This window comes from Rhopalosiphum maidis, chromosome 4, assembly GCF_003676215.2.
Source record: "Rhopalosiphum maidis isolate BTI-1 chromosome 4, ASM367621v3, whole genome shotgun sequence".
Classification (NCBI taxonomy): Eukaryota; Metazoa; Arthropoda; class Insecta; order Hemiptera; family Aphididae; genus Rhopalosiphum; species Rhopalosiphum maidis.
The window spans coordinates 6,873,836-6,895,774 of record NC_040880.1 but is presented as its reverse complement, the minus strand read 5'-3'; the positions used below and the strand labels follow the sequence as shown (position 1 = coordinate 6,895,774).

Below are 21,939 nucleotides of genomic sequence, written 5' to 3'. Positions count from 1 at the left end.
AACATTCACTCCGAGTACGAATACAATAGCTCCGTAAAGTGGCGCGCGTCAATGAGAATATTGCAAGATCTGTGCATAAGATATAGAATTATTACCTTTCACGATCTCCACGATTTTCTCTTATACCCGGCTGATAATAACTATATTTAAATTGTGTATTTAATTAAAAGTTAAACTGTGTCTACACTCTACACTGTATTTAAGTTTTAAAATTTTATTTTGCTCATTTAAAAACAATGGTAAATATTATACGATATACCAATAAATTTAGAGTATATTCAATATATCACATATATTTAATGTAATAAGCATGCCTTTGTGTTTTATTTTGTATTTGAATCTTATTATAAATATAATTAATATAAATATTTAAATTATGCCAAATACCAAATGTTGCATCCACAAAAAATGTCAGGTAGTCATGTCAGCTTCAGTCCGGAGAGAGGTCCTGTCATCCAGAATTAACAGTTTTCGATGGTTTATAATTTATATTATGAATGATGTGAAACAATTCAAATTTTTGACCAACTTAAAGGTAAGTTGGAAAATATACAGGTAGTCATATTCTGATATTCAATAATCTAAAAGTTTAGAAGTATTTATATATTTCATATGCCACGCATCTATTTTTTAATATTTATTTACTATATCGGTAATAAAACATATAAATTGTACGTTTTAATTTACAGAATAAAATTATATAAATCATATTTTCTTTAAAATAAAATGTATTCAATTATTCGGTCATTTGAATGTAATAATATTATGCAGTGGCGTATCTAAAAATTTTTAGGAGAGGGGGCATAAGCTATCATATTTTAGTACGAGTATACATATGTTCATATACATTATACAAGAATAAAGAATATAAATCTTTTGAAAAAAAAAAATAGCAAATACGGCGAATGAGAGAGGGCTTGCCCCTGTGCCTTCCCTAGATACGCCATTGATATTATGTACCTAACGCGATTGAATAACAATAATATAAAGATCGATTTGAAGATTAAACAAATTATTTATTTTAAAGGATACATAAACAGTATAATAAACAATATTGACTTAATAACAAATAATTCTAAGTTAAATAAGTAACTATTTATTTTTTAAATTAATTATTATTGGCACATATTTTATTATTAAAAATCCTCAATAAGTACCAAATAATCAGGAAACACAAGACAAAAATAATGGAAAGATTATTATTTTTACGTAAAACCAGTTTTCGACAAAATGTATTTTCTTATACTTTGTTGTAATTCAAAAATATAGCTATATATTATACAGTTGACATTTTCACCAAATGTTTAAATTAGCATTTTCTATACAATATAAGATATAATTTCAAAACATTTTGATTTTTTTTTCTCGATTTATAAACATTTGACATTGTTTTATTTTTATTAGTTTTTTTTTCTATAAGAGTACATTAAAAATGTATGTTTGTTCAAAAAACGTATCATAAGATGCAACTTAATTTGTTCTTATATTAATTACAAAATATATTGGCACTATTTTTTGATATGGGTCTGAAGTTCAAATTTTGATAAAATTTTATATTAAAACAAAGAAGAACGTTTGTGATTCAAAAATATTTTTCACGAAGACTTGAATAACTTCTAGGTGCATTATGATTATATTTTACTATAGGTACACAATGATATTTTTAAAATATTTAGATTAAATATGCCAATTTAACACCCATCCTGCCGTATTACTTATAGTAAAAAAAATTACTAGGTATATCAGCAATATAAATATATCATAAAATATAAAATATATATTATATAATATAAAGACGGATATGACAGTCCGTTTTCGTTCAGAATCATTTATCGTATGCAAAGAGTAATCATTGAATTCAAAATTTATCATAAACATTACAGTAGTGACTTACTCATTAATTACTCGACACCTACAATCGTACAGCAGTAGCAGTCACTTAATCGCCTCATTTTTTTGTTGAAATTATTTTCAAACTTTATTATTTTCTTACTATTTAAATTTTATTGAAGAAAATAAAAAAAAATGTTTTGAAAAAATTGGAAAACAAACGTCTTACACGTGGCTAATAATTACTTCCACGAACCTAGTATCCTATCTTAACATGTTTTAGGATTTAAAGTCTTAAATTCATTAGTGAGTGTAGGTAACAGAGTAGATATAAAGTCCACTAGTCGGGATATAACAGACAGCAGTCGCGCACATAATATTATAATGTTTCGGGTTTTTCAACACCTAACTAGTTAACTACATATAAATAGCCATACAGGTAAAATTATTTAAATTATTCTTTTTACTGTCACCCGGCATGTCGTTAGTTTTGTATATTATTTTATACATTATTTAGGTATATATTATCACCGTATACAATTCTCGTATAACCTGATACAGAACGCAATAATAATACGGCAGCAGTGTTGAGCAGTCGACTGCCACGCATTATCCAGCATCATCGGGCTGGCGCGTTCTTTAACGGTTATTCTTCTTTTACGGTGACCATTACATTAATTTATATATACCATATACATCTATAATAATAATATACAAGTAGATAGGAACACAGAGATTACCGCGAGTCTCGTCGTAATATCGTCGAACGTCTTTATATTCAAATTGTATAATATTATAATAAGGATAATCGTCTCGTGCGTTGCAGTGATGTTTATTTATTTATTTTAAAATTGTTATAGGCAAGTAGCTAATAATATTATTATGCTTCATCGACAATAGTATTTTTTCTTGTTTTTTTTTATGTCTCTATTACGTTTCTTTATCGTCATATAGTCGCACGTGATTTTGTTTCGAATTTTTTAAAAATGTTTTTTGTCTCACGTTTCGCACATTCCGTGCGATGGTACAGATATCTGTAGTCGCAATATTATATTATTATTTTGTAGTACAGATGTCGAATCTTCCGCTTGCGTATCCGATACGGATGTCCGTTATTGTACGATGATACACTGCTATTATAATATTATATCTATATGCTATACTATACATTATAGTTTGCTGTTAACTGTTGTGTAGGTATATCGTATATAGTATACAAAATAGTGATTAGTTACGGGCAACTGATCGTATCTCAACATTTGTGTTATTACTATTATTACATATTTTTGTTGGTACACGCCAAGTTATTTACAGCATTATAATTATATTACATCATGTCAGTACACAAAACTGAAATCATTGTGTTTTCTCACTTTATATATGTGTGTCAACTGTCAACCGAAGATACGTTATACAATAAATGTATAAGATGTATCACCAACTACCAAGTTTGTTCACCCCTTTTTATTTGATAATATGCAGTTATTAAGCTTTAACCTAATTGGAATTTTTAAATATACTTAAAGTCCATAAAATGGCGAAAAATAGTGATGAGCATGCTTGCCACTTGGTGAATCGCCCTTTACCTATATTATAATATAGTATTAAAATATTTAGGTACCGCCTACAGTACTACGTATCCACTACACCTATTACTACGCTATAAGCTAGTATTAGGATCGCGGACCGCAGTTTAACCGTTGTTGTGTTTAATACCTATTGCTGTCTTAAATTTATAATAGGTATCATCCACGTGTAATTTTGAGGTCGAATTCCGCAGCATGTAGTTTGTTTACATTTTTAAATTGTATTTGATACACTCTTTAAAGACCGGTTTAACAAATGCGCGAAGTTACCGAAGAATTCGACATAAACCCTCACAAATTATTGAAAGACGTACATTGTTACATTATAACTATTAGTTATCATATCAAGTTGATTATACATTTTACTTTATTTTGTCTTACCTGTATACAAACGTCGAAACATTCTATAATTTATACTTTATAGATAATATTATTAATGTGTAAAATTGTAAGTACCAAGTACTAACCTAACCTAGTACCTACTTATAAGTAATGAAATCTCCAATACTTCTACACGTATATTGTCATATTGATAATTTTAGTTACGTTAATAAAATAGTTTAAAACTGTACATATTAAACAACATTGATTTTAGTGATAAAATAAATAAATAAATTGATAAAAAATCACTCAACATTTAGTACAGATCAATAGATTGGAAATTATACTCAACGTTAGTGTTTTCAATGATTTTTGTGATGTTCCCATCTTACATACATTATACATACAAGTCATACTTATACAACGTAGCAAATTTGAGTCCAACAAAATATTTTATGTTGTTAGCTTTAATATTGAGTAAATTTACCTATTATCAAACTTAAAGATAAGAATATGATCTAGGACCTAAGCCATTACATAGGCTTTTACTGATATTACTATTTTAAAGTTAATAATTACTATCTATTTATATAGATTATAGATATGTAAAATATTAAAATTTAAAAATATTCATAACTCAATTAAAAATTATAATATTAATAAAAACTTACGTGATGGATTAGATAATACTCTTAGCTTTAAGTTTTATAATAGGTAAATTTACTCTAATTTTAAATCAAACAATATAAAATGGATTATGTTGAACGAAAATTTGCTTGTTATATATACAAAATATGTAAGACGGAGAAAACACATATGATGGGTGTGGAGTCCTCTTAATATTTCATCGCAATAAAAAATTATCTCCTACTACTTTGAAATGATTCATTAAATATTTTTACAATAACCTATAATTAGTAATTTTTATTATAATTTGTTTAAAAATAATATGTAACTATTTGTTATATCAAACTATCATGTAAAAAAGTTTATAGATACTACTTGAGTGAGTTGAATGAAATTTAAAGCTATATGTATATGCAATATTGTATATGATATTATAACTAATTTATATTGTATTTATTTACTCATTCAATAATTCCCCAAAAAGGCTTGTATAAATAATTTATTCAATTTTCTATCACAAATAAATAATATATAGGAATGTATTTAGATTTTTAATACTGTATAATATATTTAATGGTTGGCTTATTTTAATAGGTATATATGTATTCCTTATTGTTTTTTTTTGTTTCTCACGATTAACAAAACGGAAGTTCTAAAATAATCTAATTCAATCATAATTATAATCTATTACACACACATGTTTATAAATATTTCCGAAATATTTCAAGGTCGAGGGACGAGGATTTTGAATAAAGTTTTTAGAGTTTTGACTTGAGCACTCAGACATGCAAGCAGAATTTAGAATGTTAAGTAAAATCGTATTATTGTGTCTGGGACTTGGGACAAATTGTCTAGGTCCCATCAGTGATCTTAATGTATCTTAGTAACATATAAATAACGCGTACTGAACCACCAAAAAAAAAGAAACCGGAGAAGTCATTTTACGGGCTTTGGTGGGTTTAGCCCATCCAGTTTTATCTGTAGCCCTAATATACTAGTGGTGTAAGGGCAAAGCTCCCACGGGTCGCTGATATCAATTTAGCCTAACCAGAAATATAGCTCTAGTTGCTCCTATGCTTAATACGTTATTCTGAGCGGAAATGGTAGGTTACTGGTCAGCCTATATTTTTTCAAAGAATACCTATGCCTACTAGTAATGATTACGTATAATACCTACTTATAACTTATAAGTAATTAATTTTTTTTTATGAGTAATACAATATTTTTGAACTAATTTTTGCCAAAAACCAATAGCATTTTTAATGAAGGTACCTAGTAATTATTTTAATATTATATTTAATATAAACATAATATTAAAGTTGTTATTACCTTATAAATTAAAATCAATACAGACGTATCAAAGAGAACAGTGGAATATGTTCATACTTCATCCTATATATTCCTATGCATAGTTTGAAACTAAACAAGATAATTTGAATATTTCATTATATGTATATATTAAATTATAATTTACTTAATGCCAAACAATTTTAATTAAAAATTAAGTCCATGCAAATAATATTTTTTTTAATTACTACAAAATAAATAATATAGTTTTTATTTTTCGCTTTTGCATTTTCATTATTTTGCAACAAGTTTCAATAAAATTTCAATTTCAAGTGATATTTGATATTTTATTAAAATTGATAAAACCGAACTTATCGTTCTGAAATTATAGTATATTGATAATATACTATTCTTAACTAAAGTGCTTAAATAATACGTATTTACATAAATCGACACATTTAAAAGAAAGTGAAAAACTGGAGATAGTAGGTATGCTACAATGATGCACACCCTTACTAGATATAGTATATGATAAAAGTGTTATAACGAATTTTTGTATAGGTTTGGGAGATAGGAAAATATCGTCGTTTACATTTCAAATCTTCACTGGGACGATTATGAATTTTATAATAAATAAAATATTGTCTGACGAGTGACGAGTAAAAACCCTTTTCCTGCTTAAATTTGGGCATCTTAATAAAAAAAACTTAAATTGCGTCACTGTTTAAAGTCTCTCAGATAAAGTTGGGCTACAATAAGGATGTTTGAATTTTTTTTTCCTTTTGGACAAACGTTCTTATATAATATTAATGATTATTGTATTATATGGGTACTTAACTTTTATGTAATATATGTACAATTTATCTGTAATATGGTCGAGTTTTTCGCCGATCACAGGTTTTGTAGCACGATCTGTATGTGTTTTATTAATACCAATGATCTTTTTGTTTGACATTCTACGCGAGATCGCGCTTCACAACTTGTAATTCTAACGATAAACAATAAGGTACCTATGTTTATTATTTTGTTTTAAAAAAATTTGCGGGAACTCAAAACTTTTACGTATATTATATTATCATGAATTGTACTATGTGTAAAGATTTTTTATTTATTTTAAGACGTTATCCATTTTGTTTATTTATACTATTAGAATGCTTACTTTTATTATTTTACGGTATTTACTGAAATATCATGTTATTAAACAGTATTCTCTTTAAAGGTACAGGTAAACCTATTTTACAGTTTAATTATCCAATTTGTTGACATTATTCCGTATTTTCTGCGATAAGGTAAGTACCGGCCCACCGAGTTATAAAACTTTTACTAACCCTGACCTGTTAAAAATTTAAAACAGATTAAAACAATAAATTGTATTAATTAATCTAACGATAAAAAGTCCCACCTAGCGAGTTAGTTAACTTGCAAGCTTAAGGATCTATCTGGGCCTAGTTCAGAAGTTTGTAATAAAAATGTATCCATTTCGTAGGAAAAATATCCAGATTGTCGTTTCATATGTACGATGTGGAGAAAACATTCAATTTTATGTACCTAATACATTAGGATGAAACATTATAACTATACATTTTGTGAAACAGTAAACAAACAATAGTAACGCAATAACGTACTAGGGATACGACATATTATAATTAAATAAATTTAATTTACATACTGTGTGGATAAATATTTTGTTCCAAAAATCAGTTGGTTGCAGTTTAACGAATAATGTAATGGGTAAAAATATTTTTATATAGTGTAATTTAAAAATTGTAAAAAAACAACTTATCAACGGGAAAAATGTCTATATTTTAAAATTAAAATTGAAAATATTAACAATTTATGGTGACCAGATATAAAAATTTTAAAAAAGTAATTTTTTTTGCTAAAAATACCATGTGTAAAATTTGAATAAATAAATACAAAACTTTGTTAATGTGTAAGAAACATATTAACAGATAACAAATTAAATTAGCTATGCTATCAACTATATTAGATTGCATTTGCTCCAACCATAAATTATAAAATAATGAAATTATTTGAAATTAAATTAATATGAAATTTGCATCATTGCCCCGATCGGAATCGTATAGTGAAATTGTTGATTTTCAAAGAGAGAATAATATTAACAATTAACATTGAACAGTGAAATAATATATCATTTGATTATACCGATTTATTCGCAACACACTAAGTGATGTGCGTCGACGTGTCGTGCAATGCGTGCAAAAACAAGCGAATCTTCTTGTACCTACCGATCCGAATATATAATAATAAATAATAATGATTACTTATTGTTACTAATATAGGCTCCAAGTTTAAAAAAACTTAATGGGTGCCTTGCCAAGTTTTGGTATCATAGACATAAATTCACAATTTGGGGGATGGGGCTGAACCCCTGGTCAACAACAATTTCCCTGTAAAATTAAAAAAATTGCACGGAATCGCCATGAGGGCTATAGTTATAATCCAATTTTCTAATATTTTAATTTTAGAGAGCCCAATTGCGTCTATTAGTGTTATGATTTTACTACTTACTTAACATTTTCTTATGGATTTTATTAGTATATATATATATATATATATATATAATTACAATATAATAATATTAACCATTCTGTACACTAAAAAATGCAATTTCATCATTAATTATAAAATATTATATTTATTAATAATCATACAACAAAATAAATGTTTATCAAATTGATAGCTTCTTTATAAATAATAATAAGTTAAACAAAAAAAGATTTGATTATGTTTTCAATTTTCAATTGTACTTCTTGAAAACTTAAAGATATTCTTTGAAAATTATTGAAACTTGAATATAAATTCACGTTATAAATATCCAATACTCTAATGGGTGCCTAGCACCCCAAAATAATTTCAATGAGTGCCTTAGCCCCCGGGCACCCGTGTACATGGTACTTATGGTTACTAATCGTATTAGCCCATGTAAAATCTTAAAAATAATTGTGCTTTTCGAATTCTTTTTGACGATTTGGGATAATACAATAACGTTGATTACAATATAATATTAATATGATTTTATGACTCTCGCGGTGGCTGAAAACAGGAGGGTAGAACAGTAGAAACATTGAAAACATGAACAACAATTTTTGCGAGGCCGGATATCTTTGCAGGTTAATCGAAGACGTCAGAACTGATACCTGTGTCAAACTGGCCGGTAGGTCGGTAAGCACAATGGATCAATGATGTTTATAATAACGTAGTATGTATCACCATAAAGGAGTTTATATTATACAAGTTGCTTACATTCAAGAGAACGATCCTGTTCCTGTATATAGGTATATCCTATGAATTATAATTTATCTGCTAATGAGCTATTTTCATCATAAACGATAAAAAAAAATATATATTATTATACATTTACATTAAATACCTATACCTATAGTGACCAGATATAAACATTTTAAAAAAAAAGTACATTTTTTTTTGGTAAAAATACCATGTGTTAAATTTGAATACGTAGAAAACATATTAACAGATAACAAATTAAATTAACTATGCTACCAATCATATCAGATTGCATTAGCTCGAACCATAAAATATAAATTAATATTAGATTATAAAAATGATAAACATGTATTAACCTTTTTTTATTTTCAAAAATAGAGTACAATTTTATGTACTTAAAAAAATACTGTCCTACGAAAATGAAAAATAGTACGTCTGGTCACCATATCTGTATTGAACTTATACCTGTTACCTATGGAATGTTTGAGTTTTTCGACGATGGCATAGGGCGGAAACTGAATTTAATTAATTTTCAATACTCATCAAAAACACTATAATAAAGCATATGCAGCACTAAACATGTGAATACATAAATTTAGTTTTAATTTATTACCTATAGTACAAACATTGATTAGGTACCTATAGAAATATAATAGATTCTATAGGTACCTAATCAATGATAATAACATATTTTAAGTTGTCAGTTCAAATTAATATTATCATTATTGTCGTTGTAGGTATTGCCGGTATTATTAAAAAAATTGTAGTTTTGCAAAATAAATAATTTATTCTTTGTAACTGTTATGGGGTTAGTTTGGCTTCGCGGTCAAAATATAACATGTTTCAAAATTATACGCGTTCAATTGTCGTGCGTCCTAATGACCGCAACTAAATTATGTATATCAAAAACAGGAATTCGTAGGACGAAAATATCTTTTTAAGGCTACGAAAAATGATCACCATTAATCACGGTGACTTTGGATTAAAATCTGTCTATTTTAATTGTCTGTTTCATTTTTCGTATAGCCTAAAAAGATATTTTCGTCTTACGAACACCCGTTTTCGTGCGCATACCTCAAGCACTCCAAGTGTCCAGTCATCGCAGCACAAGAATACTTGAATTTGTTTCACGGGCAGCCGTTTTTGTGTGCATACCTCAAACACTCCAGTTGTCCACCGTCCGCGGCCGTGTAGCACGTTGCCGTCTTCCACCCACTGCCGTTCTCGTGTGCGTACACCAAACAGTCCAAGTTGTCCGTGTACGCGGTTCGATCGCACGCCGATTGATCCTACTTAGACGAGTCGTGCCAGAGAACGCCGATTTCGCGAGCAAACCTTGGGCAATTTAGATGCCCGTGAAACGCGGCCACCTCGTACACCGCGTTTTCGATCGAATCGTCGTGCACCGCTTTGGCGAACATAGAACGTCTATCGCCGATCGGGTCGAAACCATCGCCTTCCGAATTCAGTTTCACGATTTTGAACAGCGACTCGCAGCAAATTCGTAAATCGACGTCTATCACCTCTAGCTCATCGTACATGTCCCGCTGGATCTTGTTACACGCGTGATAAGCCGACTTCAACAGACTGGGTAGACGTATGATCTGCTCTCGTCGTTAGCAGTCATTCTGACAGTCGTTTCTAAAAAATGTATAATTAGAAGGCTTCATCAGCTCTTATGTACTGCAAATAATAATAATAAAAAAAATTTAAAAATAAAACAAAAGCCAATGTAATGTCAAAATGATAACACATCCGCATTGATGACACACACCTATAAAATACTCCGAGCCACAAGACTACAATGCGAAAAGTGATCGATAAAAGAAGTGAATATAATAAGCCGTTTGTATCGTTAATACCTACAAAAACAAATTAGTATATATATATACATTGTAATTCGTGACTTCATAGTACAAAGCATGATTAAGGGCGAGTTAATAGTTTTGTCGTTTTTTGTGTTTAAAATGCGATCTAGTTTCAATTTTGCAAATTTTCTGGTATTTATGGTTATTGAATTATAGTATATAATTACAACGGCCAACCAGAATACGATAAGAATCACACATATTAATGTGAGTTTTACTGTGTATCCCGAAACTATACATACAATGTTTAAATTATACTAAATAAATAGCTAAAGAAAAGAACTATTTACTAAGTTATATCAAATTAACTCAAATAAAATAAATTGATAATGAATTACATGATAAAATAGCAATACTTAGTTGTTATTATTAAAATAAATATTGCAGTTTATAAAAATACAAATATAATTAATGCATAAAAAATAAAACCTTATTTATTTATTTTTTGATGCATATATTTCAACGAGTTATTTTTACATTACACGCATTGCCTATATGACTAAAATATTATATACACACTATTATATTATATTATCATATTAGTCATTAGCTACTTACGCAAAGATACGAAAAATAAGCTAAACATTTAATTTTCATGTTTTGTGTAAACACTGACAGATTAGACATGATCTGTGACTCAGAAAAGGAAAAAATAAAAACAGATAACATTTACGTAGTATTAATAACCAATAAATAATACATAAATACACACTCAGTGAACATGGTTACTTAGGCTTAAAAATATTTTTATAAAGATATACATTATACAACGTTTATAATGTGCGTCGATTTAGATGTGTTACAATACAATACAATGTATAGTGTAACATTTCTGCAATAGTGTTTTTTACACAGTAATATTATCTTAGTAATGTACAGCTAGCTTAGAGGATTGAAAATTCGATTTTTTTATATTATTTCTATAAAATATATTAACACTGCGAAAATTCACTAATTTTCAACTCATTAAGTCAAGTTTAATTTAAGAACGTCTTTTGACGTTTTTAATTTTTTAAAAACATTTTTAACATATTTCTCATATTATGACTAAAAAAATTGACTTCATTGAAATATAAGTACTACACAGAACTTCGTAATAAAAATTATTTTCATTTTCAACTAAAAATTAAGTAATCCGGTTTTAAATTAGACAAGGCTGAAATTGTAAATTGCTCTTATTGTACAGTGTAATGCAAATGTAATTTAATTTTTTACTAATTTTTTTATATTATATTATTTTTTACATAATAATTTTAATTTATTTAATAAATAATATATTTTTTTATACGAGTATATTTAGGACATTATTTTAGAGTTTTTAGGTCATAAATGCATTTTTTGAAAGACATTTTTCAATATATTTTTAAAGGGCGTTTATACCTACATTCGAGCTCTATAATTATTATATTATATTCAAAGTAACCTGCAAACCATCAATACATCAGCATCGGTGACTCACAAATAAATAAAAATCAAATTACCCACAAAATTCACGAAAATTCTAGGACGTATTTATATTTGAAAATCAAATACTTTTGATAAAAGAATTATTTGTCAGTCGTTATATCTTATTTTTTTTTTTTTTTAATTATTCTTCTATGTCCATTTTATTTAAATTTGTATTCATAAATGTCGATAACCCCTGTCCTCTATTGCTGATGTCTCGTTCATTTCTTAGATATTCTAGAATTTTGTTTTGAAATGCCAACAAATTATATAAGTGAAAACAAAATATTGAACTTTTTGAAATAATATTATTGATGTATAATTAAATGTCTTTGTATATTACAAGTGTATAGTGTATACAGGATCGACAAATTAGGTACTTATATTACTTATTACTATTATAATAGTATAATGAGTGTTTAAGACTTACTAAGCCTAAAATATGCTGTGTAATTTTACAAAATTATTTGTAAAGAGCCTTTATACTCACTGCTATTATTACTACTAACTTTATTTCGACTCCTGAAGTCCTGACGATTCGATTAGTGCACAGTACATGCACCGAAGAATGGAGTTATCAGACCATGTTATGCTACTTCGAAACGCTTAGACCAGTGATGCGCACATGGTCTATACGTTTTAACAACACTTTAATATATTAATATTGTCTGTAAAATGTAGTAAGTAGATACTAGATATATATAAATTATATATTATTATATACACAAGTCATACACATAACTATTGCTGTATATATATTTTTTTATGGTTTTTTAATCATCAATAGACTTAAGACTTAATAACAAACGTGTTAACTCAACATCCAAGTATAGAAAATCGTTTTTTAAACATTCCACAACAGTTATTAAGTTGGAATTTTTCAAACGCTGGGCTATAATTGCTTCGTTCATTTTGGATTCACTTTTTATCAGCAAACGGTATTTTTCTTTTCTTACTTCATCCAAGAATTTAATGCAATTTTGCTTATAGTTTAATTTATAAAAGTTCTAGAAAAAATAGATGCATGGCTGTTATTGAATGCGAAATTAAAAATAATTTTTAATTCACATCACCGATAAGAAATAAAATAAAAAAAAAATTTAATTTCTAAACCGGACGAGGTTGGATTGTTTAGGAGAGTACTGAGTAAGGACTAAGGTAACTAGAAGAGTATGGGGTTGTATTACTAAAATATTTATACCAATAATACAAATACTATACTATACTATTCTAAACTATTTACCCGTAAATATAGTTCTTATTTAAAGCACAAAACAATATACTTAGCAACTACTATGGATAATAATTGGTGCAAATAGGGGTGGGGAGCAGAGATTTATTGAGTTCACCAAATTCAAAATTTTAGTACTTTGCACTAACCATAAATCTTTTTTAGAAAATATTAGTTATTTGTTCTTATGATATGTAAAATATACAAAATAAAATACAACTGAATATAACTTGGTCTCTGTACAACTCAATGACTAATCTTAAAGTTACTATGAATGACCATTTTACTAGCAATATACAAACTTTAAGTTTTAAAGCATTCATATCTTCAATACTATTTGTTAAATCATCCGTATTTTGTTCAACGTCGATAAATTTATCTCTTAAATGTGTAAGTTTACACTCTAATTCCATTTTGTAATTTTGTGCATCACTAATGTCTTTGTCTACTTTTTTACATTTCTGTAAAGTAAATTTTAAAAGTATGAATTAATTTATTATTTATTGATAAGTTTTATTACGTATTAAGTATAATATCGTAATATAAAGTATATTAATACAAAAGTATACGTAAAATGTTTTAAAGTTTTTTGATGAACTGTAAAAGTTCATCATTGTAACGATGAATGTATTAATTTTATTATGGGTGTTTTAATTGTCTTTTTTGTGTCTCTTTTGTATACTTTTTACAGTAGAAACTACTTAGATTTTTTCGTGGGAAACAGGGAAAAGTTAAAGTAGTTTTGCTTGTTACTTTTAGGAAGGAAAACTAAAAATCTCCAATACTTTACGTTTACAAAATCACTGGGTAAACAAAAAAAGAAAAATGTAATTAACCTAAAACACCCGATTTCAATAACCCAAATTTTCTTTTAACACACAAAACACAAAACTCGAATAAATGATTCCGGTGCAAAGCCTTGGATAAATATAAATCTTATATAAATATTTAAATTAAATGATTATCATAAATAATTATAAATAGTTACAGTTTTAATTTTTTTTATCTTTATTCGCAAATCATCGAGGATCTTCAACAATTTTTGTTTAGTATCGTTTTTAACATTTGAACGAATATTTTTTGCTGCAAATGTAGTATAAATCGTATCCCGTTTCGATATGCATTTTTCTAAATCCATCATTATTTTGTCCAATATTTTTTTTAATTTACTTTCTATTATCTACAAACATACAAATTTTATCAAATTTTTTTAAGAAATTATTATTTAACCTATAGTATATTAATATATTATATACGAGTAAAAAGAATAAAAACTAAATAGTAAATTTAATAAATATCACAATTTAATCAAAATGTTATGTACTAATATAACTATATAAAATTATTGTTAAGTTAGTATGACTATACATATACCTGCATTTTATGTATTTCTTTTTGTGTAGCATCAATGTCGCCAAAAATTCCTTGTTTATTTTTTAGTTCTGTTTTAATTTCAACAAGCGACTGGACTTTAATGTCCCACGATTTACTTTCCCGTTGTTTTTCAATATATGTTTTTTTCATTTCATTCAATTCATTTTTCAACAATTTCAAATGGTCCATATATTCCAAACATTGTTTTTCATTTTCCTATAAAATATTTTTAGTTGTTGTCACACTTAGATATTGTAACACTAACACAATATGTGTATTAAAAAATAAAACATATTAAACTTAGTTTTTCAAAAAGTATAATAATATATATATATATAATATGTATATTAATTGTATACTATGTACTTATACAAATAAATATGATTTTAAATATTTATCTTATATCTTACAATATAGTAATGAGTATTGCTTATTTTAGTTTTCATGTAATAACATAAATACCTTTAATTCAACTAAAGCAGAATTTTGTATCCATTCATTTTCGTTTAAAAGTTGACTACTTCTTCCTTTATTTTTACCAAAAACATCATTATATACCACAATTTTATTTCTCATATACGTAAGAGTTCGTTTATATTGATCAAGTTCTTTAGATAAAGCACCAATTTCGTGATCAACTTTTCTACTCTTTATAACATTTTGTATATCATCTAAAATATATCATGAATAAGTTTCAAAAATCACCTATATAATGATTTAATAATAAATTGTGTATTATTCTAACATAAGTACATAGGTATATAATGTTATAATTAAAATGCATATTACATATATTGAGTCTATCGTTATACTGTTTTTTCTTACACTTTGTATTAAAATAAGTTATTAATTGTCTTAAATATTGACTATATAGACATTAATCAAAATTTAAATTTAATACAACTCAAATATTTATTTTGCCTACTCAAATACTCGACGATTTCCGCATTCTAGAGGTTCTCGGGTATTTTTTAATATTGGATGCTACTAACCAAATGGAAAAATGAAAATCACTTATGTGTTTTAAGGTTTTACTCTGCAGAGTTTTGTACGAACAGCAAAGTCTGGTTTATTCAACACATGTAGTGCATAGTACTCAAATTTAAAATATGTTCTTATAGTTCTGTGCACACAAGTTGAAAACCAAATCTAGATCTTCGATAAGCCAATAGGCAAGAATATCTGGATACTTTGTTTGTTGGTCAATCAACAAATTGAAATATCATTCAATTCATACACAAAGATGAAATTATTAATATCATCAGGATCTTTCAGCAATGAATTTTAAAAAAAGTTATACTTACTAACTTAATAGTTTATAATTTATTTAATCAATATTATTTATATTTATTGAATTTTTTTTTAAAATGAATATAGGTCATACATATAAAAATTTGTTTCATTCGTATATGTTAGAGTAATACATAAAAACTTTTTTTCATTTAATTGAATCAAAATTGTTATTATATAAGCATTTATTTATATAATAATTAAATACTTACTTACATTCACGCATTTTATTAAGTTCAAAAATTTGTTTATTTTTTTCATTCAATAATTGTACATTTTTATTTTGATTTTGAATACAATATTGTTTTATGATATTGGTTTCTTTTTTTACATCATTAATGTTACTTCTAACATGATCAATTTGCATTTGTGGAGTCATAACATCACCAACCTGAAGTGAAATCAATTTTAAATGGAAACTATGTTATGTTAAAAATATTAATTTAACTAATACTAAATATTATTGACTTGCTTCATGTTTTTTTTTCAATAATTCTAATTCTTTGAATTCCGATTCAATCGTGTTTGATTTAATTTGTATATCTGTGTCTAGCTTCTTAAGTTTAGAATCCAATGAAGCAATGTACGAATCTTGTTGATCCAGATCTTTGGTGAGTTCTTTTATTTGATTTTCTAAATTATAAGTTGTAGTACGATATTGTTTTAATTTTATTTGATCTAGACAAACATCGTTCTCAATCTTGACTAATAATAACTCCTATATTTATAAATTATAATAATAATTGTATTGTGATTAAGTATGATTTCATTAATTTTAAATAAGAAACATATTATATTTAACATAATATAATTATGCTATTACGTTTTCATTATTTTTTTTTTTTAAATCTAAAATATTGCTATTCATTTTTTGACAATAATTATCAGTAATTGTTTGATTATTATATTCCTCTAAAATTTGATCTTCATATTTTAATTTTTGATTTGATATGTTATTTTTTAAACGCAATAATTGATCTAGTTCATTTTGAACAGACTGTTGTTCCTATAAAAGAGTTTTTTTTATTTGTATTCAAAATATTAAATATTTGATATTACGAAATACACACAAATATCACTTCATCTAAGTTTTGATTTTCGATTTCCGTCATTTTTAAAAGATTGAAATACTTATCTCTCAAATTGTTTAAATTTTCTAAACATGTATTAAACCCTTTTTGTAAATTATTTTGATTTTGTGTAAATTTATTCAAGTAGTTGAGCAATTTTTCGTTTTGTTGACATTCGTTTTTTAAACTGCGTTTGTAACTGTAGTACTCAGTTAATAATATATGATATTTATTTTTCTCTTCTCTAAAAATAGAAACAGTTTGAATATTATATTATGTATATTTTATATCTAAGAATATTATTCAATTAATTTATTAAATAATAAATTTCTCTGGGTATTTATATAATTAATATATATATTATTATTATTTGTAGTAGTTATTACTGTAAAGTTTTATTTTTTTTCTGCGAGGATTTTTCACATTGTTGAATACTTATTATAACTTCATTCCATAACAATGTGTACTTGGCATTATCTTTATTAATAGCATCGAGACCTATTGAATTGTCCATAACTTTTTGTCTCAGTAGTTCGCTTTCATTATATTTTTTCTCTGCTTGTTCACCTAATTGTTTAATACGATCTTCCAACCGAAGATTTTCTTGAGTTAAAGTCATTAACAACAAATCCTAACAAATAAAATACATTTAAAATATAAACTTATAAATGTTTATATACTATAAAATATAGTATAATATATAATTTTTATATAATGTATAAAATGTTTATTTATAGAGAAATGTTTACAAGCTATATACTATTAATGGTTCCTGTTTGGACATTTCTCCCGGTGTTTAGCGGTATTGGGCATTACCCCCCCCCCCTTCGGACTGAGAAATTTCCCCCTGACTCAATAGATATTTTTACCGGTGTTTCCGAACTGCGTGCGAAAATCATTTTCTAGGTTGAGTAAATTTTCACGACTGAGCATAGTTGCGTGCGGGATTAGTCGACCGACTAACTATGTTAGTTCGGTCAGATTTCAAAAAAATTGAAAATGCAATATAAATGCAGTAAAAAATTTACTTTATTACTCAAAACACATTTTATAAATGAATACCTAAATAGATTATTTTGTTCAAATTATAATGAGTTATTAATAGATACCTATATATTTTGTATAAGATATATTTTTTTTATATTTTAAATCGATGTTGTTAAATTATTTAAACGTTTATAATATAACGAATAAACATGTCAGAAATTTTCATAAAATGTTTATTTTATCATTTTCTATACATAATAATTACATTTTTTTAATTTTATAATACCTATATAGGTACTTATCATATTATAGTCATATTCTCATATCTAATCGTTATTTACTAATCTATCCTCATTCCCCAGAGAAAATCCAAAATACACTATATTGAATTTAGTAGATATATTTACAATAGTACTTTTATGGTATATGTGCAAGTCGACGAAAACCGGTCGTCTTCTCAAATTTTTACGCACGCAATTCGGTTGATGACCAAAACTGCTTATTTTTTGGCACACAATTCGGATGCAGCCATTTTTTTACACATAATAATAGATTAGAAAAGAGCTTCTTTAGTTTTACCCGAAAAAAATGAATATATTTTGAATTTTTGAATTTTAGTGAGTTATCTTATCAAAATAAAAAATATTAATATGATTTTTTGATTTTTATTATTTGATTTTATATTTTAAATATTTCTATTAATTAATTTTGTACTAGAAATAGTGCTATTATCTCAATATTGTCCGGAAATGTCTTGTAAAATTCACTTTTTATATCTACTTATAACGGACAATTTTTCAATTTATGAAATGAGTAAATCTACTTACAATAATTTTAATCTAGTTTGAGCTATTCGATAAATTCATTTTAAAGAAACGTTAAAAAAATGAGTCATTGATATGTAACCTTGGGTCGTTATAATAAAAAAAATGCTACGTTCTTACACTATTAAAATAATTGTACGGCGATAAAAGTTATATGTTAAATTTTATGTTGCTCCAATATAATTATAGGTACATTTTTACTGTAGAAGTAGAATATATATAATTTTATTGAACAATTATAAAATAAATCATACGAAAAAGTTCAAATTGCAATTGCACTTGCACCAAGTTGTACTACAAATATACAGTGTATAAAGTTTATTTATAAAATAATAAATGCGTTTTTTTTAGAAGAAGATTAAGTAAACATCACCTGTTTTTGTTCGTTATTTAATATTTTTTTCTTATACTGGTTTGTTTGATATTTCGTTTGATTACACTTATTAAATGTGATTTCTTGTTCTTTTTCATACTTAGTAAGTTCGTTTAGAAATCCACGACTGCATTCTATTTGTCTTTTTAAAACCAAAACTAAACTAACATAAATTAATTATAGATACCTAAGTACAAATTATAATATATTTTTTAAAGCATACATTTTTTTTCTTCGTCTGCAGTTTTTGCGAAATTTTCTTTGTAGTTTTTCATTTGTTGTTCATTACTCATTTTCAACTTTTGTTTTACTGTTTCCAATTCCACTTTCATTCGATGGAAGTCATTCAATAGTTTTTGCTGAGCTGTGACTCGACAGTTTGAATTTTTAATCAGGTCAATAGCCGAAGACTTATCTTTCTCTTTAGTTTTAACTATCCCTCTCTAAAACATTCGTTTGAATTAATTTCAAAGTAATAAAGTGCAATTTATGAATGATTATCATTTAACATTCAAGATTTGAAAACATAAACTAATTATTTAAAATTGTTTGTGTAATGATATGTAAAAATATAAATATTATTAAATCATTTTAGAAATGTGTCTTTTAAATTGTTTATGTTTATGTTTACAGAAAATGTAAAGACATATTCATTAATGCTTTTTAGGTGATTTAATAGCCGAGTTATTTTCATGAGTAAAATGTATGTATTATACTTACAAGAGTTAATATTTCTTTTTTAATGTTTTCCTTTTGTTTCAACAACTGTATTTTTAATATATTTTGAATTTTTAACATGAGAGGATTATCCGGTTCAAGTACGATTTGTTGGTTTTTTAATGTGTTTTTCGTGGTCTGAGAAGTTATGGTTCCACTATTAACATTTTCAGACTGTTCTAGAGAAATAATACTTTCAGAACAGTATTCATATGTTTCTGTTTCTGTCCCTAAGATATGTAAAAAATAATTTTTAATTTATTTCTATTTAAACATTAAGGAGTAAAGGTATAATTAAAATCTTATAATGGTTATAACAATAATATAGTATAGGTAAACTCATGAAAAGTAAATAGAAAATACTTTAATTATATTATTATTATTATTATTATTATTCAAATCCCCTTTAGAATTGTTTATAATATAGGATAGTGAATTTCTACAGTTTTACAATTACAATTGTTACTTATACTTCTTGTTTTCGGTAACATTTATTTTAAAATTGTAATCATACTACATAGCCACGCAGTATATAAATCCACAATTTTTTTTTTTATTATTCACCAATCAAATGAAAACTGCTATCAATTTCTTGTTTATATTCGTGAGATGCAGATTCATTAGAATCTCCAATAGACATGAAATGTGTATTATCATTTTCTAATGTTTCTTCTTCGTCTGTTAGCATATAATTTTCTAATTCATTCATAACTTCAAAGTATTCTGACATTCTGTCTTTTAACTTAATTATAAGTAATACGAAAATATATTACAATATAATATGTTATCTATATTCTATATATAAAAAGATCAATTGCTGCATATTCATATAAATATATGATTTTGAAAACATTCTGTTTGTTACTATGGAAAGTTATCTTAGGTCTAGTTACACAAATATTTAATGTAATTATATTAATTACAATTGATTATCAACGTTTGAAAGACAATAAGGATGTAATACAAAAAATTGACCTACAAGTGAAATGTATGCAATAACAATTCGAAATTATTGATAATATTGAGGGAGTTACGAGGTAGAGGAGGTCCATGCCTACGTGGGCTCTAGACCTTATGTAAGTGTTCCTAATATTATATAGTTAAACATTTTAAATAACTTACTGAAATAATATGTTAGGTTAGATTTTAGAATTATAGATTCCGACCGGAGCGATGAATGTATTAATTTTATCATAATGAGTTTTTTTTTGTATATAAGTAATGAGTATTACATGATAAGTTATCAATAAAAATCCTTAATTTTCAAAAATGGGGAGCCATAATTACATTGTTTTTTTATAACTGTTAAAAGTTAAAATTTCTTCAAAATTCATAAAAATCATGAAAATTAGTAAATTATTTTTAGTTAGAAATTCATAGTTCATTTTATATATGTATTTTCATATTATGTTTTTATACCTAAGATTTAAAAATGTGATACAAAGCTCTGACTATAGTTGTTACTGACATGACGACATGTAAAAAAAAATAATTTTTTTAGAAAATCAAATTAATTTTTTTGAAGCATTTCAAGTTTAAATTTACGACATTCGATATTCACCCGTAAAATAATTGTATAAATTGTATAAAAATTAATAATAATAATAGATACTTAAAATTTTCATCAAACCTTTATATTATCATTTTCATTATACAATACAATTTTCATTTTTTAAACATTTTTTAAGTAATTTATGGGCATGAGAAGTTTTCAATATTTTTAGTCTTTTTTATATAAATATCGATTAAATATTATTGTTGGGTGAAAATGCTTAAAAATTTAATATAAAATCACACAAAATACATTCCTATATCCGTATAAAAATATTAAAAATACATATCTAAGACGAAATTCGTAA

General features: G+C 25.9%; 1 protein-coding gene and 1 pseudogene across 1 annotated transcript; both read right to left on the bottom strand.

The window, feature by feature from the left end:
* Positions 1 to 10,027: 10,027 nt before the first annotated feature.
* On the bottom strand, positions 10,028 to 10,527 carry LOC113549618 (annotated as a pseudogene).
* A 2,460-nt stretch (positions 10,528 to 12,987) lies between these two features.
* LOC113548050 (coiled-coil domain-containing protein 40-like) lies at positions 12,988 to 20,810 on the bottom strand. Its single transcript, XM_026948709.1, has 14 exons — positions 20,645 to 20,810; positions 20,080 to 20,310; positions 19,587 to 19,802; positions 19,364 to 19,521; positions 17,566 to 17,810; positions 17,180 to 17,423; positions 16,933 to 17,115; positions 16,582 to 16,827; positions 16,326 to 16,500; positions 15,282 to 15,490; positions 14,820 to 15,035; positions 14,434 to 14,625; positions 13,748 to 13,906; positions 12,988 to 13,221 (listed from the first exon to the last, which is right to left on the bottom strand). The coding sequence occupies exons 1-14, from the start codon at positions 20,808 to 20,810 to the stop codon at positions 12,988 to 12,990; spliced, it is 2,874 nt and encodes a 957-aa protein (XP_026804510.1).
* Positions 20,811 to 21,939: the final 1,129 nt, after the last annotated feature.